The sequence below is a fragment of the Schistocerca gregaria genome, chromosome 9 (genome assembly GCF_023897955.1).
Source record: "Schistocerca gregaria isolate iqSchGreg1 chromosome 9, iqSchGreg1.2, whole genome shotgun sequence".
In the NCBI taxonomy this organism is placed as follows: domain Eukaryota; kingdom Metazoa; phylum Arthropoda; class Insecta; order Orthoptera; family Acrididae; genus Schistocerca; species Schistocerca gregaria.
Window position 1 is genome coordinate 237,393,540 of NC_064928.1, and position 23,266 is coordinate 237,416,805.

The 23,266-nt window shown below is 39.5% G+C and overlaps 1 protein-coding gene across 5 annotated transcripts in view; it reads right to left on the reverse strand.

The window, feature by feature from the left end:
- Positions 1-23,266, reverse strand: part of LOC126291656 (nuclear RNA export factor 1-like) — a 190,704-nt gene that overhangs the window by 35,169 nt on the left and 132,269 nt on the right. For all 5 annotated transcript variants that reach the window (XR_007551835.1, XR_007551834.1, XM_049985228.1 and 2 more), the window contains 2 exons: positions 18,741-18,967; positions 230-398 (listed from right to left, as the gene is read on the reverse strand). Coding sequence is in view for 3 of the 5 variants with exons in the window: in XM_049985228.1 (XP_049841185.1) it covers positions 230-398; positions 18,741-18,967 (396 nt within the window). In the remaining 2 variants the exon portion in view is untranslated. The remainder of the gene's footprint in view (positions 1-229; positions 399-18,740; positions 18,968-23,266) is intronic.

Genomic DNA, 23,266 nt, shown 5'->3' on the forward strand with positions numbered 1-23,266 from the left:
GCAAAAGAAGAAATAGCTCTGGATGTGAAATCATTAAAAAAAAAGGGGGTGGGAAGCAGTCAAGAACTGATAGGTACTCCCCCCCCCCCCTCACTCTCTCTCTCTCTCTCTCTCTCTCTCTCTCTCTCTCTGTGTGTGTGTGTGTGTGTGTGTGTGTGTGTGTGTGTGTGTGAGAGAGAGAGATTGTGTGCCGTGATCGTGTATAAACAAGTGGAGCTGAGTAACTCACCGTGTGCACTGTAAGATCCACAGTGAAGGTGTAGGGATCATGCTGCGTATTGGGTAGGTTTGATAATCTTTCGAGGATCTCCTCTGAGCCTTGCGTTAGTGCAGCCCTCACCTTTTTCATGTTGGAGCAACGTAACAGATTTCGGGACTGACCCAAGTAAGCAGACAATCTGGAACCGAGGAAACCTTGCTTCATTTCAGAAATAGATGACCCAGCTAGTTTGATCATCTAATGGCAACTTGGGCTTATAAATAGTAGTTAATTTAGCACCGTAATTGCAAGCAATGGGGTCACATAACAAATCTATTGCACAAAATTATTGAAGATAAACTCTGATTCACATTACTTTTATTTTTATTCAAATGGACCTCTATGTTGCTGAAAAATGAGCACAGAATAACCCATAAACTTACAAAGCCCATTTTAATTAGTAAGAATAATCAGCTGTGCAACTCTCAAATTTCTAAACGATAAGAATAATGACAAAAAAAAAGAATCAGCCTTTGTCTGGGATGATTTGTGAAAAGCAAGGAATAATCCAATCAGTATGACTAGATCACAAACAGCGGCCTACATATTCTTTTATATGACTAGATTCTGTACTTTCTAGTATATTTTATTGTAACAGTCATGAGATGTTCTTATTATGACCTCGACCAATGATTATTTCATTCACTTCAATGAATTACATATCCACAATACAATTATTTAAATCTAAATTATCCCAGTAGGAATAAAAGAACTTTTTTAAACTGAAATAAAAAGGGTTTCAAAAACTATAATTTCTCACTATAATTTTCTACTCTTCTGCAAGCCTATAGAGTCCTACATACTTTTTTGAACAGTGTCTCAGAATGTACCCACAACATCAACATTAAGATTGTTTCACTGCATTGTGTTTAGTTTACCAAATGACTGCTGCTGTTCTATTTAAGCAAGGTCCTGTTGCCAGCCACAAATCTAATATGCAGATGCAGTGCACTGTCACTATAAGAATCCACCTTCTTAACACTCTGACTGCTATGTGCAAAACTGAGAGGCCGTGTGTCAGTTTCTGCACTATAAAAGTGTAGGAGGCTCAATTATTTTGACACATTTGAAATTTCTCAGCTTATTTTATTCTGAGGTTCAGACAGGTACTGGGATGTTTGGGAGTATGAGTATTTACTGCATTAAGAAGGAATGGTATGATGCATGTCCAGAAAGGAAATGTGCTGAGTCTCCTATGCTTAAAGCAATTTTTTGACAAAGTTGGCAGCACTGCATTCAAGGGCAAGTTTTTTACAGTAGAATGTACACTCATTTGTCTCCATCAGATGAAAATTCTTGTTGTGATGGAATGTTGAAATGAGTGTCTTGATTATAGATCTCTCCAACCACAAGTTGAGGAGGATAATCCAGTTTTCCGGCCGCGGTGCCCAAGCGGTTCTGGATGCTTCAGTCTGGAACCGCGCGACTGCTATGGTCGCAGGTTCGAATCCTGCCTCGGGCATGGATGTGTGTGATGTCCTTAGGGTAGTTAGGTTTAAGTAGTTCTAAGTTCTAGGGGACTGATGACCTCCGATGTGAAGTCCCATAGTGCTCAGAGCCATTTGAACTATTTTTGATAATCCTGTTTCTTACAACAACAGGATATTCTCCATTATAGATTTTCAATGAATCATACTAATGTGTAAAAGTATTATTGTGAGTTTAAAGTAGGCAAAAGGAATGTTCATAACGAATGAAGTAGTGAGTATTCCTGAAGTGTGACTGATGAGATGGCAAAGCGAAGAAATGATTTGTTGTGATGACTACACTGCTCCGATCTGGCACCTTCAGATTTTCATCTCACTGAAGTTGCTTACGGATGGATGATGTAAAGTCTAGAATGCCATCATAAAGTAGGTCAAAGAGGTGACAGGAGACTTATGATGAAGGTGTCACAAAGTTCATCTCTTGGCTCACAAAGTTCATTGAGAACGAAAGAGAATGCATAGAAAAATAGATTTGATATGTAAGTCTGTGAATATCTAAATGTTTATCACCTTTTCAATTTTTAAACAATTTATCACACTTAATTTTAGTGCATGCCTCATACAATCTCACAGCGAAGAGTACAACCCACAGTCTACAGAAATAACAGGATCTAAATGGGAAATATCATCATCTTTAAATTAACATCTGCTGGAATCTGATGAAATAATAAAGAGTGGTGAGAGTCCACCAGGAGGGGGGTTGGTGTGAGTTGTGCAACCTGACCCATTTCGTTGTGTTTTATTGTAGTGGGACTTTGAATTTCGCTGCGCTACACTCATTCCCTTACATATAAATTATACTGTCGCAGTTGTATAAGCGCTCGACGGCAGAGAAAATATATAAGAAAATGAAGGCACTAAAATTGTAACTCTTTTTGTTTTCTATCCGTTTTTTGTCTCTTGAGAGCGGAAGCTTAACTTACTTATTAGCTAGTCTTGGTCGGATTAAGATGAAAAAACTTATTGATGTGAAGATGTATTGTGGAAGTTTATAAGAAATTTGGAGGATGGGAGCAGCAACGTAAAATACATTTTATTCAGTGTTAAGATGGTTTTGATTTGTATACATCAGTAATTCCTGGACAATGAAATTTATTGCAAAATTTCGGAGCAGCTACGACTTTTCACGCAGAAATGAAGCAGGAGTTTTTGGGATAACAAGACCTGGACGCCGCACATGAGAAGACATGTTAACATGGTAAAGGATGAACTCTTATCTACGCCATTTCCCCCTGTTAATCTCATTTTGTTATTCTCTGTTCTCTTTCAAATAATTTTTGTAGTGGAAATTGGTTTGACTTTTGGTCAGAAATGCCACAAGGACCACCCCAACAATAACTTTTCCGAATCATGAAGTCCGATAACTTTTCTGTAATACGAAGTGCGATTTGCATTTCATTCTCTCTCTTTTTCACAGTCATTAATGATTTTTAAAAACTCCTTTTTGTTCACCATTTCTTCCCACATTTTCAGTCTTTTCTTTTCTTCTCTTCTCTTTTACTTTTTTATTAACCACTACATACAGTTTTCGCCACCATTTCAGACCTTTCATTAGAGCATCATAACCAGAAATAAAATGTCAGATTGATCAACTCCGCCCATCTCTAACGTATATCAATAATCACATTTGGTTTCACTGTTTCTTCCCTTTTGTAGAAAGCATTAGGACAGTACGTTTATTTTGCCATGCCAGAACCACGATTTTGTTATTGTGGATGGTTCTTCAGATACAGAACTCGTTTCTCGAGTGCAGCTTGAAGGTTTTTGTGGCTGGCCTGGAGCATTCATGTGAGATGCGCATTCTGTTTCAAAAGTTCATCAGCTAATGCAACAACTGTATAAAAATGGTCAGTGTACAAGTGATACTCTCTTTTCCCTTTAGCATTTCTGATATTAGCTAACAATTGAAGAAATATTCTCTCAGAAAAATTCAAGTCCGACAAATCAATGACTATATTGTTACAGTGTCAAAAAAGGGTATCGAACTGCAAATATAATTGTTTGATGAATCCAAAATCACATAAACTCTGAGTCCCCATGTTGTTGGTTTTTGAGGATTGTACACACACAACTCTTGAATGATATTGTATATTTATAAGAAGTTAAATACCTATACGGTCAATAAATTTTGATAAACTTGCCAGACAAGTAACCCGACACATTCTTTACTTTATTCAGACGTGACTGAACCTAAGTTTTGATGTGTGTAGCACTCTCTGGGTTAGAAACATGAAGTGCCCAGAAAATTTTCATAAATTTTCTATGAGTAAAACATGCTGAAAGGAAGTCAGATGATTGTAACCATAGTCTTGAAAAAAGTCCTGCAAGTTCATACACTTTTGTAATGTCATATTCAGTAGCACATCATGGGGGCCATTTCGCTTCTTCGTCCGCAGCTTGTGGTCGTGCGGTAGCGTTCTCGCTTCCCACGCCCGGGTTCCCGGGTTCGATTCCCGGCAGGGTCAGGGATTTTCTCTGCCTCGTGATGACTGGGTGTTGTGTGGTGTCCTCAGGTTAGTTAGGTTTAAGTAGTTCTAAGTTCTAGGGGACTGATGACCATAGATGTTAAGTCCCATAGTGCTCAGAGCCATTTGAACCATTTCATTTCTTCCTTAGTAACATTTCTCCAGTCCCATCATGCAGAACGTTGTGGAAGTGGCGTCACTTTACATATTTTTTCTGTAGCTTATCTGTTTGTTTGGTCTGCTATTTGTGATTGTTTTGTCTGCTATTTGTTGAAATAGGTTGTCTGGAAAAATTAACAGAAAGAAACCAATTGGCGATAATGGAACACTACCAGTTTCAGTGATAAAACCACACTTTGAATCATCAAAAGAAAAACTTGCAACTTCAGAATCATTTTCACTCCACATTTGCTTAGAATCTTCTGCTGAATCACCAGAAAAATGCACATTTTCATGGTTTTCATCGTCATCTTCACTAGAATTGTTAATAAATGAAACACTCTCATCATCAGTATCACTGTATCTATCATAGTCACTTAAGAGATTCCCTTAAATGTTGTAAAATCTCTTACTCAGGAAGAACTGAATGTGAGGAATTAGCCATTGCACATGCGCAAACTTGAATGTAATAATTCTACCATTCGTTTCAGCACAGTTGCAACAGATTGACACTGAATTAACACAGGTTCCCCTAAATGGCTGCACTAAGCACCATTGATGCCTAGTACTGTCAGAATTGAGCATGTGACAGCCGTGAAAAATCACATCAAATGAAGCTTGATATCAGAGCAGAAAACAAAATTCACAGTGTCGAGCACCACTTGACGATGGAGTGGATAGGGTTAATTCACAAGTGGTTGTGGACATAGACCATCTTCACAGTAGAAACGTTTTTTCACAGTGGCAACATCACACAATATTCATGCCTCTAGATGTGCTTAAGAACATTTTTGACTCAACAGTGTCATTTGTTCATATCTAAAGTCACGTGATGATGCCACTGGAAAAATGTTTTCACTGTGATAATGGTCTACGATTGAAACTAGCTGTGAATAAATAACTTACAAGGCAACATTGTGTTCAGCATTCTTTCTTCCTAGTATAATGATGCTATTAATAGCTGCTGGAAAAAATGTCCAATTTATTGTTAATGTTGAAGTCTTCATTCAAGGACTGGTTTTGCTTTATTGTGCACAAGCTTCTTTATATCCAAATTTGTACTGCAACCTCTACATTCTGGTTTGTAGCTTTCCTGCTCGAGATAAGAGGTGAGAGGGGTGCCCACCAAGTGCCGCAAGTTGTGCACTGTGTGGACTGGTGAGCTCAAGGCTGTGCTGCATTCTGGAATAACATGTTGGAAGCCTAGAACTCGGGCCAATGTCAAACTGTGGGCAGCGGGCTAAGGAACTGGTTGTTGGTGACTTCACCCCCATGCACCGAAAGTGATCACTGGGGACAATTAAATTGGTGAGAAAGTATGGAACATTTGCCTCCAGCATTTTGATCTTCTGGGAACAGTGACTCATGAAGATTTTTAATAACATTTGTTTTATTTAAAAAGCTTTGAGAATTTTCACACAAAAATTTGGAGACATTACTCTTTAGCGTGTCCTCGTATACCACTTCTGTTGAACGAGTACAAAACTTACAAAGTCATGGAAGAAGAATTGAGTGCTTCTGGTTTGGAGAGAAGGAAGGGTTTAGTATTATGTTGACAAGTTGATCAAAGACAGACTACAAGCTAAGTTTAAGGTAGGAAATTCGTTGTGTCCTTTTCACAGAAACCTTCCTAGCATATAAACTGTTGTACTCTGGGAATAATTCTAATCCACTATTTTTCATTAGTAAGTTCACCCACAAGTTTGGAGCATTTTACTCTGTTTACTGACTGTTTACTGACTGCTGTTCAATTGCTACATTATGTGCTACATCAACTGTTGGTATGACTCTGTTTGCTAAATATGTAATGTGAAATGAAATATAAATTTGAACATTGGCCACACTCGGGCACTGAAATGAATTCTGTGACTACAAGTGAAAGTTTTTGCCACGCCGGTTCTCAAATGTGAGCAGCTGCCTTTACCATTTTGGTCACCCAAGCACGGTTCCTGTCCAATCCCTGATTATCACACAAATTTGGAACAGAATGTGACCTGCATTGGAGTGATCTTAATAGCCATCAACGCATATATATTTATGAATGTGTAGTGTCTGTTCTTTCGAACATGTCAGAAAGAATCAGCAGGGCATAGCATTCTTGAAATCGGCCTCTTCCCAAATTTTCAGAAAACACACTATATTTATTTATATATGTGTCACGTCTCTTCCTTCTCATGTGGCCAAAAGAAGAGACATAACACATATATCAATGAATATAGTGTGTTTTCTCAAGATTTGGGTAGAGACAAATTTCAGAGAATGCCGTTCTCTGCTGGTTCCTTACCATGACGTTGAGTGGTGAAGTGAAAGGTGATCAGGAGCTGCCACTTGCTAGTATTGAATCTTGCTCATCTTATTATTTCTGCACACTCTATTATTTCTCCACACTCACCAATAATTTCTGATTGAACTTTGTTTCTTGAAATGCTGCATGTACTACTGGACGTTAAGAGCACAATCCCAACAGCCAACTCTCAAAATAAATATGGTGCTTCTCATAAACAATATATCATATATCGTACTCTTGTCTACAATGACCATGAATTACAAGGCTTCTTCATTACTTAGAACTCACAATTACATTGATAAGGACTAAGTTCAAAATTGGTTTGTAGTAGTTAACAGATTTCAACTGAGTAAGTGTATAACAAGTTTTCTCTTGTCTGTGTGATGTCACGGCATTGTCATAGCTACGCTTTCTCCATGGTTTGCCAGTGTATTTCTTAGTCAGGATCTCACAACACAAAATGAAATGTCCATTCGGCAGGTACTGCGAATGTGGTATGATGTTTGTCGTTGTCCTGGCTGGCAGATACACTTTGTCCATCTGTTTTGTAATATGTGCACACAAACAAAATATACATCCAAACAGTTGGTTATATTAATTCATTACAAAACTAAACTTTTTATCTTACTGATCACAATTCATCAGTTCGGAAAATACCTGTGCAAAAAATCTTTTCACATAAGCTTTATGTTACACAAACATTCCTCACTTCACGTGAACGATGTCAACACTACTTTGATATGCCAACCAAACAGTAAACATTTACAGTTAAAACTAGTTTCCATCTTCTCAACTACAAGTATCAATATCTAATGTCTGTATAATGTATAATCACAGCTGTAATTGTATCTAACTTGTAACAAATATACTTATTCAACTTTATTATACACTGAATGTCCCACAATGAATATCAATCATAGGCATGTATTAGTCTCTACTTCACTTTGATTAAATTTCTCAGAATTTCTACCAAGTACTTATTCTTTTACTACGGAGAGTATTTCTGCTAGAAAGAGCAGAGAGACGGCTGTTAGCATCCCACTTAGACAATGAATTGATATCATTTAGTTTCAGTATGATGGACATAGAGGAATTATAGGCAAAAATTAAATGGATTGCACATCATACTCTGGAGAATGCAAAGTAAGTGGATATAGGATGGAAAAGACTTACCATGATTTAACAGAGGAGGAGATTAGTGTTTAATATCCCGTTGACAATGAGGTCATTAGAGAAGGAACACAAGCTTGGACTATGGAAGGCTGGAGAAGCAAAGCGGCCGTGCCCTTTCAAAGAAACCACTGTGGCATTTGCCTTGAGCAATTTGGGGAAATGACAGAAAATCTAAATCAGGATGGCCGGACTCAGATTTGAAGTGCTGCCCTCCCAAATGCAAGTTCAGTGTGCTAACCACTGCACTACCCTGCAAGATCGTTGTCTAACAACGAAATTTGAAAAAGATACATAGGAGGCAAAAGCTGTTGCAGTCTCAGTCAAAAACAGAATGCGCAACGGTTCAAAACAAAATGCACAAAGGACAACAGGCAAAAGTTAATAGAAATACATGCGTCTGCAAAAAGATTGATGCGTGAAGATTAGAACAACTATCACTGTCATACTTCAGCAACAGATCTTGCTGAGAACCCGAGAAAATTCTGGTCCTACGTAAAATCATTAAGTGGGTCTACTGCTTCTGTCTAGTCACTCGATCAGTCTGTTGTAGCAGTAAAAGGTACCACAAGTAAAGCTGAAATTTTAAATTTCACATTTAAGAAAAGTTCACATAGGAGAAAAGTACAAACATACTGTTGTTTGACCATCATATAGATTCCCGTACAGAGGACATAGTAATAAGAGACCTTGGTCTAGAGAAATAACTGAAAGACTAGAAAGGAAATAAATAGCCAGATCCTAATCGAATCCCAATTCAGTTTTACACAGAGTACTCTATGGCAGTGTACACAGAGTACTCTATGGCAGTGGCCCATTACTTAGCTTATATTTATTGCAAATCTCTCACCCAGTGCAAAGTCCCAAGTGACTGAAAAAAGGTGCAGGTGACTTCTGTATATAATAAGCATAAAAGAATGGACCAGCAAAATTACAGACCAGTATCCTTAACTTCAGTTTTGTTACAGAATCCTTGAACATCTTCTCAGTTCCAATATCATAAATTTCCTTGAGAGGGAAAAGCTTCTGTTCACAAATCAGCACAGCTTTAGAAAGCATTGCTTGTGTGAAACTCAGCTTGCCTTTTCTCACATGATACTGTGTGGACTATGATTGAAGGGCAACAGGATGACTATACATTCCTAGTTTCCGAAAAATATATGACTCAGAGCCACTACTGAAAACTGATAATGAATGTACGAGCATATGGAATATGTTCCCAGATAGGTGAGTGGCTCGAAGGTGCCCAGTATGTTGTTCTCGACAGCAAGTGTTTGCCAAAGACGAGGGTATCGTCAGGAGAGTGCCAGGGAGATGTGATAGGACCGCTGATATTTTCTATACACATAAATGATCTGGCAGACAAGGTAAGCAGCAGTCTGCAGCTGCTTGTTAATGATGCTATGATGTACAGGAAGGTGCCGTTGTTGAGTGACTGTAGGAGGATACAACGTAACTTAGAGATGAATGAGAGCTAGCTCTAAATGTAGAAAAATGCAAGTTAACACAAGTAAGTAGGAAAAACAAACCCACAGTATTCAAATACAGCATTAGTCGTGTGTGTTCAAACACAGCATTAGTAGTGTGCTGCCTCACACAGTCATGTCCATTAAATATCTAGATATAAAGTTGAAAAGCAGTATCAAATGGAATGAGCATGTAAGGATTGTAGTAAGGTGAATGGTTGACTTTGGTACTGTAAGAATTTTAGTGAAGTGTGGTTCATCTGTAAAGGTGACTGCATAAAGGACACTAGTGCAACCCACTGTTGGGTACTGTCCAAGCATTTGGAGTCCACACTAAAGGAAGACATCGAAGGAATTCAGAGGTGGGCTGTTAGGTTTGTAACTGCTACGTTAGAAGTATTACGGAGATGCTTTGAGAACTCAAATGGGATTCCCAGGAGGAAATGGCAACTTTATTTTCGAGGGGCACACTGACGAAATGTAGAGAACTGGCATTTCAGGCTGACTGCAGAACAATTCTACTGCTATCACTGTACATTTTATGTAAGGCCACCATGGTTTGCACAGAGGTATATAGATAGTCATTTCCCCCTCATTCTATTTCTGAATATTACAGATTTGATTACATAGTAGCGGTACAGAGTGCTTTTTGCCACACACATATGGTGGCTTGCACAGTATATATGTAGACACAGATGTTGATACAGGATCTCGGCTAACAAATATTTTTTACCAACAATGATCATTAAACTGTAGAATGAAATATTCACTCTACAGCGGAGTGTGCGCTGATATGAAACTTCCTGGCAGATTAAAACTGTGTGCCGGACCGAGACTCGAGCTCGGGACAGTTGCCTTTTGCGGGCAAGTGCTCTACCGACTGAGCTACCCAAGCACGACTCACGCCCCGCCCTCACAGCTTTACTTCTGCCAGTACCTCGTCTCCTGCCTTCCAAACAAACCAACAAACTCTCCTACGAGCCTTACAGAACTAGCACTCCTGAAAGAAAGGATATTGCGGAGACATGACTTAGCCACAGCCTGGGGGGATGTTTCTAGAATGAAATTTTCACTCTACAGCAGAGTGTGCGCTGATATGAAACTTCCTGGCACATTAAAACTGTGTGCCGTACCGAGACTTGAAACCTTTCTTTCAGGAGTGGTAGTTCTGCAACGTTCGCAGGAGAGCTTCTGTAAACTTTGGAAGGTAGGAGACGAGGTACTGGCAGAAGTAAAGCTGTGAAGACGGGGCGTGAGTCGCGCTCGGGTAGCTCAGTTGATAGAGCACTTCCCCACGAAAGGCAAAGTTCCCGAGTTAGAGTCTCGGTGCGGCACACAGTTTTAATCTTCCAGGAAGTTTCATATCAGTGCACACTCCACTGTAGAGTGAAAATTTCATTCTAGAAACATCCCCCAGGCTGTGGCTAAGCCATGTTTGCCTTCCATGAAGTTTGGAAGGCAGGAGACGAGGTACTGGCACATGTAAAGCTGTGAGGACGGGGCGTGAGTCGTGCTTGGGTAGCTCAGTCGGTAGAGCACTTGCCCGCGAAATTCTAAGGTCCCGAGTTCACAGTTTTAATCTGCCAGGAAGTTTCATCATTAAACTGTTTTACAATGTTTCTTTGTTTTATCTAATGAACTACTAATCATTACCAGTATCTACAGACCAATAGCCATTTAGTCTAATCATTCATATTTCATCTAATCAAATATATTTCTTGCAGAATTAAGGCTTTTCCAGCCATCCTCATAATATTTTCGGGAAACACTGTAATGCTAAGCCCTAGGCAAGCCTATGAATAAAGGTTTTAATAAATAGACCCCAAAGACTGATACTCCCCCTCCCTCACTACCTCCAACCCACAATTTCATTTCTAACAGCTTCTTTGCCAAGGAGCTGGAGAATGAAGATGTTTGGCATACCCTACACAACAATCTTCCCCAGTTTCACCCATACAGTTCCCAAAAACTAGTCCTATACATCTTACTAGTGAAGCCAAGTGAAGAAGGTAGCAACATGATACAGCAATTACCTTTGCCTTTGTAAACTCCACATTCAAATTAAACAAATTCCATGGACTAAATTACCCAAAACTTCCCATAGAAGATTCTTATAAACCTAACGATATCATTTACCATCTCAAATAAAAATTAAAAAGAAAAAAAAAAGGGGATTCCTCTAAGAAGAGTATATGAGACTAGAAAACATGGAGCTATACTGGGATATTGCCTGTTTAGTTGTTACAGAGAACACAACATCCATTATTATATGACAGTTTCATCATCAGACACTTTCAGCATTCATAAAACTGCCACTGAGCAAGAGGAGTTACACACTTGGAACAGTTAAGAACCATTGCTGTTGGGCATTCTATAGTCAGTTACCTATTTTTCCAAACCTGAAGAATAGCATGAAAAATTCACTTCTTTATTATGACATCTTCAAATGGGTATATGGAACACATTAACAAACTCAGGCAAATTCAACTACTCTGCAACTTTAGAGAAACCTTGAAACCAACAGTATCAATTTATGTACAGGGGCATTTAAAAAGTCCGTGCAAAGTCCGAGAAATGGCACCACCGGCGCGTATCGAGGTCAAGTTTAGTTAGTAGCATATTTGGAAAGAATGCACACCATGTTTCAGCCATATTGGTCTATTTCTTTGTGTTTGGCATTCGTGTGAATCAAGGAAGTCAAGTGATTGTCACTACTTCATGAAAGGCAAAACACCTCAGGAGACTAAAGAGAAGGTTGATAAGCATTACAGTGACTCTGCACCTTAGATTACAACAGTTTATAAGAAGTTTCAAAATTTTCGGAGTGGCCATATGGGCACAAGTGACGCTGAACATTTTGGATGCCCTGTGGAGGTTACGACTCCAGAAATCATTGATAAAATCCATGATATGGTGATGGATGACAGAAGAATTAAGGCGCATGATATTGCTAGTACTATGGGCATCTCGAATGAATGGGTACATACTATTTTCATAAACATTTGGACACAAGAAATCTATGCATTCCACGATTACTCACGCTTGACCAAAAATGGAATCATGTGAAGTGTTGCAATAATGGTTTGCAACTGTTCAGGAAGAATCTGCAGAACTTTAAGCATCATTTCGTCACTGTGGATGAAACATTGTTACATTATTATACTCCTGCGACCAAATAACAATCTAAACAATGGTTTTTCCAAGGAAGAATCTGCATCAAAAAAGGCGAAGACCATTGCTTCGGCCAGAAAGGTTATGGCGACTGTCTTTTGGGATTTGCAAGGGATAATCCTCATCAACTATATGGGAAAGGGTGAAACTATTACAGGTGCATATTATTCATCGTTATTGGACCGTTTGAAAACTGAGCTGCAAGGAAAATGCCGCTGATTGGACTGCAAAAAAGTCCTTTTCCATCACGACAATGCATCAGCACACACCTCAACAGCTGTGGTCGCAAAATTAATGGAAATAGGATTCCAACTCGTTTCACATCCCCCCTATTCTCTAGACTTGGCTCCCTCGGACTACTATTTGTTCCTCAATTTGAAGAAATTGTTGGGGGGACAAAGATTTTTTTCAAACGAGGAGGTGATTGCAGCAACTAATAGCATTTTGCAGACTTGGACAATTCCTAATATTCGGAAGGGATCAACAAATTAGAACAGCATTGGACAAAGTGTATAACTCTCAAAGGAACATGTAAGTAGTTTTTATTTTTGCACAGACTTTTCAAACATAGTAACCATCAAGATACACATCTTTCCACAGAAAGATTACTTTTCCACAGTAATAGTGTATCTTACTTTTCCTTCTTACCAACACACTATACACACACACACACAAATTAAGGGACAACATTGTGTTAACAGCATTTACAACTCTACTTTCTCCTTCTATGCGTGTATATTGAGATAACCTACTCCTACCATAGCCGATATTCATAGCTGGTTTTCAGTCTGTCTCAAGTACTGTACTTATTTTGCTCCTCTGTACAGTCACTTGCTCCTGTAACTCTGAATACCCTCCTGTTTTGTGTTTCATCAAATGCCCTCCTCTTTTATGCTTAAATAGTCATACCTGGATCTTAGCCCATTATCTTTATATTTTTCTCATAGCTAAGAGTTTATGCTCTTTGATTCCCCCTTCCAAAAGTGATGGAGCTAACACCCACCTCCACTTGCACAGAAAAAATAACTCACCTAAGTTCTACAGTCTACAGGGTGGTTATAATTAAGCTTTTGCTATCTTAGGGTACGGGTAGGAATGATGTTCAGACTGTGTGCTGTAGGATGTGCAGTGTTAGTAGTGTTAGTGTCCCGACTTGCCGTTAGGCTCCGGTGCTAGTACTCTGATGTAGGAAGCATCAGTGTGCATTACAGCTGCAGACGGTCCACATGGCTCTGGACAAGGTGAGCAAGCTTTTATTCATAGAGCTGTTTTATCAAAACAATGGCAATAATGCTGTTGCTCTTCACAAGTTTCAATGCATTAAAGGAATATGGAGAGATCCTCTTTACGCACCGGGACTGGAGAACACGATTCAGAATTTCGAATTAACTGGCAGTTTGCGATTGCTCCGTGAAGAGACCGACGGCCAACTGCACCACAAATTGTTGAAGAGGTTACTGTTCCCATAGCTGAGAATGCTGGGCATGATGTGTAATCTTCAAGTTGTTCATTGGCAGCATCACAACAGATAAATATTCCACAGTCCACCACTCGAAAAACACTGTGAGCAATAGTGAAACGATATCTCTAGTGGAGTTCCAGGCTGTCGCAGATGCAGGTGTTTGCCACAATGAGTAATATTTGTAACCTGGAACATAAACGTGGTATGCAATTAACAAATGTTATCCTCTTGTGGGGAAAGTGGAATGTGATTTTATCCATAGTGTATTTGTTATTTATTTCCCACATGTCCTTACAATGTTTCCAAAAAATTTCAGTGCCCTACCATCAATCATTCTTCATGAAGGCCCTCCAAGTAGAGAAAGTTAATCACTGTGTAATTGCTGGCTAAAATTTGTCAATTTCTACTGTTCGGCAGATACTAATGCATCACTGCATCAGTAATGAAATATAGGATAGTTAAGAGTAATTACAGTTCTAAAGAAGGTAGGGATTGAATTAAGAGACTGCAATACAGAAATCTAAAGCTGAAAGTAGTTCCCCTCTAAATAACTTGGTGGGAAATAAATCCTCTTTGAATCATCCCATCACTTGTGTACAGACTTATTAAATACCGTTAACAAAAAATATGTATGATGAAACTCCCCATCTGGTTTAAATTTAGGAAATTGTTTGCATAGACTAATTCCATTTCCCAGCTGCATCTCCTCTATCATCTCAGCTGACAGTCCACTGTCACCACTACACTTTCTTTTATTAACTCCTTCTTAAACTTATCCTTAATCTTAGTAATTTGCCCCAAATTTTCTGTAGTTCATTCTAATGCAGAACACACAGAGAGTGAAGTGTATCTAAAGACGATTCAGTTCTTTCTTGTGCTTTATTACTGACTGAGTCAACTACATGCTCCTCCAAATTAGCATGTGAAGAGCCGGGAATAGTGGCTACATCTGAATCTTTGATTTGTTCCAATGTGGTTATCCTTACTGGAGTACCTAAAATTTGTTTATTTTGTTAATTTTTGGCTTAACTAATTCTTTTAATTGTTTCAAGTCCCTGTTCACATCTCTAACTGCTCATTGTCTTCATTTTGAACTAAATTGTACTGCTTCAGTTGTTTCAATACTTCCAAATTTAGGTCCTCTGGTAAGGTGGAAAGTGCCGTCTATAACTGCAGTATGCTTGGATTTCTTGCTTTTCATTATGTGACTCACCGATTTGCTGTCAGTATGGTATTTTGTCATTTTTGTTTCATTTCTAAATTCGGATTTTATTTTCTCAATTGTCACATTCTGATTTTGTATGGAACATCTGCATCCATTCTTCTCATCATCACCACAGCATACAATGTCTATGATAACACATGTTCAATTAAACTCAGCTTAATGCTGCAACACAGCTAGTCATGACACTCTAAAGAAAGCTGGCTCAGTGTGTAGGTCACACTGTGTCACCACAAATGAGTGCACTATAGACACTGCTGTTGTTGCAGGTTGACGAATCACAGCTGTGATTCACAGCGGCAGTTGTAGACTCATCGTGGGATTCATAAAATGTCATCCCCCGTATAGGAACTACATAACATGTGTAAAATTACAGGTAGTAATGCAGAAACGATGCCATATGGAAGTATAGGTCTGACTGTGAGTTGTGCACAGATAGCCAAAGCAGCTAAGGAAATCACTTGCATACAGTAAGAAATCCAGTTTTCAGTCTCAGTCTGCCACAAATTTTCATCGTCTTCATTTCCTTACACAGCTGCTGGTTGGTTGTATTTGCAGCTGAGAATACATTTCACATATTTCATAATGGGTATAGTCACCGCAGTGTCTGTTCAACATAGCATCATTCTTCTTAACAACAAGAGCACTGCAATACTGTAGTTCACGCATTTTGCAACACCACCTTTTTTCTAGTTCATTCGACACGAAAATGATGCTAGTCTGTAATCCTTTATTTCACTTTTGTATCCCTGTGGTGACATGGTGTCCAGAGAGGAACAGAACATCTACAATTCAGAATTTCCTCATCTTCTAGATATACGAGATGCTAACCTACTTTGTTTTTCAGACCCCTAATGTTCTGATGATACAAACATACAACTACTACATATACAATGGCACAGTTCTGTGCTCATCTCTTCCATGGCAGACTATAACATAACTGTAACCTATAAAATGAGCCCATCTGGCTGCAGTAGGGAATGGCATTTTACTTGGTGGGCTTGTGGCCCCCCTTAAACTCTCTGCAAGCTACTCAGTCAATCTGTCCTTCCCCTCCAATTCAGGTGCAGGCATCGAATTGTGTATCACCATCTCCGAATTGCAGCAACAGGTGCAGTACATATATGAGACTTTGTTTCAGTCGAAAACAATCCACTCGCTTCTACACAGCTGACAGCTATGTTAACGTAAGGTTGGCCATAGCACTGCACAACCACAACATACCCCATTTGAGTATGTGCTGCTTCTGCTCTTATGTCCTTCACGGGACCTTCAGTACCACACTCTATGCCGAGTAGGTTGCATTGGTTACACAGAGATGATAAGTCTCGCACAACGTGCACTACCCTGATGAACAACATAAAACTAATCTTTGGGTAGCTGACCACAACAGCTACTAATCTCCTGAAGAGGTGATAATTGCCACAGTATGTGGATGAAAAAAAGAACTGATACTGCATGCAAAAGATTGCTTCCATTTTATAAAATGAGATGCCATAATCACACCAATTTCCCAAGTATATACACTACTGGCCACTAAAATTGCTACACCAAGAAGAAATGCAGATGATAAACGGGTATTCATTGGGCAAATATGTTATACTAGAACTGACATGTGATTACATTTTCATGCAATTTGGGTGCATAGATCCTGAGAAATCAGTACGCAGAACAACCACCTCTGGCTGTAATAGCGGCCTTGATACGCCTGGGCATTGCGTCAAACTGAGCTTGGATAGCGTATACAGGTACAGCTGCCCGTACAGCTTCAACACAATACCACAGTTCACCAAGAGTAGTGACTGGCGTATTGTGATGAACCAGTTGCTCGGCCACCATTGACCAGACGTTTTCAATTGGTGAGAGATCTGAAGAATTTGCTGGCCAGGGCAGCAGTCGAACATTTTCTGTATCCAGAAAGGCCCGTACAGGACCTGCAACATGCGGTCGTGCATTATCCTGCTGAAATGTAGGGTTTTGCAGGGATCGAATGAAGGATAGAGCCACGCGTCATAACACATCTGAAATGTAATGTCCACTGTTCAAAGTGCTGTCAATGTGAACAAGAGGTGACCGAGACGTGTAACCAATGGCACCCCATACCATCATGCCAGTATGTTGATGACAAATACATGCTTCCAATGTGCGTCCACCGTGATGTCGCCAAACACAGATGCGACCATCATGATGCTGTAAACAGAACCTGGATTCATCCGAAAAAATGACGTTTTGCCATTCCAGGTTCATCGTTGAGTACACCATTGCAGGCGCTCCTGTCTGTGATGCAGCGTCAAGGGTAACTGCAGCCACGGTCTTCGAGCTGATAGTCCATGCTGCTGCAAACGCCATCGAACTGTTTGTGCAGATGGTTGTTATCTTGCAAACATCCCCATCTGTTGACTCAGGGATCGAGATGTAGCTGCACGATCCTTTACAGCCATGTGGATAAGATGCCCGTCATCTTGACTGCTAGTGATACTAGGTTGTTGGAATCCAGCACAGCGTTACGTATTACCCTCCAGAACCCACCAATTCCATAAACTGCTAACAGTCATTGGATCTCGATCAACGCCAGCAGTAATGTCGTGATACGATAAACCGCAATCACGATAGGCTACAATCCGACCTTTATCAAAGTCGGAAATGTGATGGTACGCACTTCTCCTCCTTACACAAGGCATCACAACAATGTTTCTCCAGGCAACGCTGGTCAACTGCTGTTTGTGTATGAGAAATCAGTTGGAAACTTTCCTCATGTCAGCACGTTGTAGGTGTCACCACCAGTGCCAACTGTGTGTGAATGGTCTGAAAAGCTAATCATTTGTATATCACAGCATCTTCTCCCTGTCGGTTAAATTGCACGTCTGTAGCACATCATCTTCATGGTGTAGCAATTTTACTGTCCAGTTGTGTGTTATGAAATGATATATTTTGTCTAAAATTTCACAGTGTGAAGAATTTTTGCAAAGACCTTCTGGAAAAAGAAAAGTAAAATAAAAAGCAAGGAAAATAATGGAAATACAAGATTTGACAAAGCCACAGATACTTTCATAATGGGAATAAGTCAGTCACTGATCAATAAAGGATGAGATGGAAATCGACACCAAATGAAACCAGAGGGACTGGACTATTTTAGCACAATCAACGATGTTTTAAAAGTGTTACCTTGAATATTACCACCTTCATGCTTTCATGTGAAAATTATAATCTTGCGGTTTCTTGTATTAAAACTATTATACTCAGCCTCCTTCCTAAAAAATAAAATGAAAACCCACCATGATGTCCTGCAGTGGTTAAGGCATTGATTCATACCTGGTCATTCTAATTTCAAGTTTCTGTGGTTTTCCTAAGTCACTTCAGGAAATTCTTGGATAGTTCCTCACATAAAGCATTCACAGTTCTTGCCCTATCAGAATTATGTATGGAGAACTCTGTTAATGGAATATTTCATAACTGTCTCAGTTCTTTGTTTTTCAATAAAAGAGACAATAATGCAAAAATTTCCTTAATTTTATTTATTTATTTATTTATTTTTGGTTGCTTACCATGGGTTGAGAGAGAGAGACAGAGGGAATGGGGGGCAGAGGCTTACCTTGCATTTGGAGTTGTCATTTGTGCATCCAAACACAAACAGCTCAATGAGAAGTAAGCATTCTTGTGGTACAATCCACGGAGTTTCATTCGATCGCTGTCATCGTAGAGTGTGAAAAAGTGCTCGATGAACTGGTCAGCAAATTCACCCGGATCACCAGCACCATTCACAATGAAATTCGGCTTCCAATAAGGTATGCATGCTGACGTGTGTAGGTAAGTCCCATCCTTAACACAACATAAGAAATATAAAATTACAAATGCTGCACTAAAACATACACTTTCTAACTACATCACACTACATTTTTTGACATTTCAAATACTCTACAATAATTAAACCTCAAAACACAACAGCATGATTATTAGGTCCTTGCTGTATGAGAGATTTTTGGCCTTCATCTACAGGTTGGAAATCAGCAAGGATAAATCTTCATAAATCTGGAAGTAGCTTGGGAAGAGGTAGAACATAATCTCAAATAAAAATGAAGGAACATTGAGTGGCCACCTATTAACTGAGATACCTCTCACAGCTATCCGCATGGCAGAAGAGTCGTGGAACATGAATACTGAGAATGTCTACAACAGTATGCGACTAACATCTGATTAATCCTGTAACTGACAAGATTTCTGAAGCAACACTGATTTCCAAAAACCAGGTATGAGCACCAAGAGTCCACACACACAAACTGGCAGTGCTGCTCACAGTCAGGCATTGGCTGCACTCAGATGGTAGCTTCCACACTTGAAGAGTGGTGTTATGTAGGCAAATTACAAAGAAATTTTGATAAAAAAATTGGGCAGAAACAATACAGATTTCACAATGTGACATCAAAAATAGCTGTTCTACAGGGGAATGAATGTCAGGCTTCGAACCAGCATAAACATGGCACAAATGAAACTTTTACATTTTCTATGAAACGTGCGAAAGAGTGAGAAGTGAATACACAGGAAACTATGGTACATAAAAGAAATGGTACATAATGTACAAATGCACCAATCTAAATGACACCAGTATGTTCTGAGGATGCTAGAGAATACGCTGCCAGGCAAAATGCTACAATATCAACCATTGGGAAGACCACACTGTCTCCGGATTGAACAATCAATGTAGTCACCAAACATCAGATACTCAAAGCTGATGATGATGATGACGATAAAGATGAAAGCACGTATACAGTGGGCTGTAAAAGAATTATGAGCAGCCAGACAGTACAAACCTAATACCATTTTTTTTCCTTCACTCACCACAAATTACAAAAAAATTTCATGCAGACTATGTTGGGTCACTTTCCATAAAACATACACATACATTTACAGTTATTTACATACAAAGTATTATGGAAGGTAATGGAAGGGTTTAATTTCTTACAAGCAACATCCTACACTTTCCAATATAATTAAAAACTAATTTATAAAGATATTTCATTGCATACAGGAAGCAAAAGTGCTTTGAGGAACGAAAAACATTTTTTTCCAAAAATTTTAAAGCAGTCTCAAATAAATGATTAAGATTAAGGTCAGCTGGGCAGAGCACCACCTTCTCTCTTGTGACTGGAAACATCAACTCTGCACCGAGCTCAATCAATGAAGAAAAGAAAGAATGATTGTAGGTTAAAGTTATGATTCCACTGGAACTGTAAACTTTGTGTCAAAATCAAAAATTTCTTGACATTTAATACAGACCCATTTCAAATGTGATTCTTGCATATACTTTTTAATTTGGGCACAGTTATGTTTCTACAAACATATTACCACATATGTTTGAATAATATCAAGAACTTGCAAACACACTGGAAAATAAAACACAAACTGCATACACTACTGTTGCAGAGGTTTATTTGTGCCACTACATGCAGCAAGCGGCTACACGGGTAGCAGGGGTTGTGTGGCGTGGACTGGATGGTTTTTTTTAGGTTAGATGGCCTCAAGCAAGTACAGAAAGGGCAACAGCCTCAAAGGGTGTGGGGCAAAGTCAGGACATGCGGGGACCAAGCAGCAATTGGTATTGTAATTGTAAACTGTCGAAGCTGCATTGGTAAAGTACCGAAACTTCAAGTGCTGATAGAAAGCACGGAAGCTGAAATCGTTATAGGTACAGAAAGCTGGCTGAAGCCAGAGATAAATTCAGCTGAAATTTTTACAAAGGCACAGACGGCGTTTAGAAAGGATAGATTGCATGCAACCGGTGGTGGCGTGTTTGTCGCTGTTAGTAGTAGATTATCCTGTAGTGAAGTAGAAGTGGATAGTTCCTGTGAAATATTATGGGTGGAGGTTACACTCAACAACCGAGCTAGGTTAATAATTGGCTCCTTTTACCGACCTCCCGACTCAGCAGCATTAGTGGCAGAACAGCTGCGAGAAAATTTGGAATACATTTCACATAAATTTTCTCAGCATATTATAGTCTTAGGTGGAGATTTCAATTTACCAGATATAGACTGGGACACTCAGATGTTTAGGACGGGTGGTAGGGACAGAGCATCGAGTGACATTATACTGAGTGTACTATCCGAAAATTACCTCGAGCAATTAAACAGAGAACCGACTCGTGGAGATAACATCTTCGACCCACTGATAACAAACAGACCCGAACTTTTCGACTCTGTAAGTGCAGAACAGGGAATCAGTGATTATAAGGCCATTGCAGCATCCCTGAATATGGAAGTTAATAGGAATATAAAAAAAGGGAGGAAGGTTTATCTGTTTAGCAAGAGTAATAGATGGCAGATTTCAGACTACCTAACAGATCAAAATTAAAATTTCTGTTCTGACACTGACAATGTTGAGTGTTTATGGAAAAAGTTTAAGGCAATTGTAAAATGCGTTTTAGACAGGTACGTGCCAAGTATAACTGTGAGGGACGGGAAAAACCCACCATGGTTCAACAACAAAGTTAGGAAACTACTGCGGAAGCAAAGAGAGCTTCACTCCAAGTTTAAACGCAGCCAAAACCTCTCAGACAAACAGAACCTAGCAGCCAAAACCTCTCAGACAAACAGAACCTAAACGATGTCAAAGTTAGCGTAAGGAGGGCTATGCGTGAAGCGTTCAGTGAATTCGAAAGTAAAATTCTATGTACCGACTTGACAGAAAATCCTAGGAAGTTCTGGTCTTACGTTAAATCAGTAAGTGGCTCGAAACAGCATATCCAGACACTCCAGGATAATGATGGCATTGGAACAGAGGATGACATGTGTAAAGCTGAAATACTAAACACCTTTTTCCAAAGCTGTTTCACAGAGGAAGACCGCACTGTAGTTCCTTCTCTAAATCCTCGCATGAACGAAAAAATGGCTGACATCGAAATAAGTGTCCAAGGAATAGAAAAGCAACTGAAATCACTCAACAGAGGAAAGTTGACTGGACCTGACGGAATACCAATTCAATTATACACAGAGTACGTGAAAGAACTTGCCCCCCCTTCTAACAGCCGTGTACCGCAAGTCTCTAGAGGAACGGAAGGTTCCAAATGATTGGACAAGAGCACAGGTAGTCCCAGTCTTCAAGAATGGTCGTCGAGCAGATGCACAAAAGTATAGACCTATATCTCTGACGTCGATCCGTTGTAGAATTTTAGAACATGTTTTTTGCTCGAGTATCATGTCGTTTTTGGAAACCCAGAATCTACTCTGTAGGAATCAACATGGATTCCAGAAACGGCGATCGTGTGAGACCCAACTCACTTTATTTGTTCATGAGACCCAGAAAATATTAGATACAGGCTCCCAGGTAGATGCTATTTTCCTAGACTTCCGGAAGGCATTCGATACAGTTCCGCACTGTCGCCTGATAAACAAAGTAAGAGCCTATGGAATATCAGACCAGCTGTGTGGCTGGATTGAAGAGTTTTTAGCAAACAGAACACAGCATGTTGTTATCAATGGAGAGACATCTACAGACGTTAAAGTAACCTCTGGTGTGCCACAGGGAAGTGTTATGGGACCATTGCTTTTCACAATATATATAAAGGACCCAGTAGATAGTGTCGGAAGTTCCATGCGGCTTTTCGCGGATGATGCTGTAGTATACAGAGAAGTTGCAGCATTAGAAAATTGTAGCGAAATGCAGAAAGATCTGCAGCGGATAGGCACTTGGTGTAGGGAGTGGCAACTGACCCTTAACATAGACAAATGTAATGTATTGCGAACACGTAGAAAGAAGGATCCTTTATTGTATGATTATATGATAGCGGAACAAACACTGGTAGCAGCTACTTCTGTAAAATATCTGGGAGTATGCATGCGGAACGATTTGAAATGGAATGATCATATAAAATTAATTGTTGGTAAGGCGGGTACCAGGTTGAGATTCATTGGGAGAGTCCTTAGAAAATTTAGTCCATCAACAAAGGAGGTGGCTTACAAAATACTCGTTCGACCTATACTTGAGCATTGCTCATCAGTGTGGTATCTGTACCAGACCGGGTTGACGGAGGAGATAGAGAAGATCCAAAGAAGAGCAGCGCGTTTCGTCACAGGGTTATTTGGTAACCGTGATAGCGTTACGGAGATGTTTAGCAAACAAGTG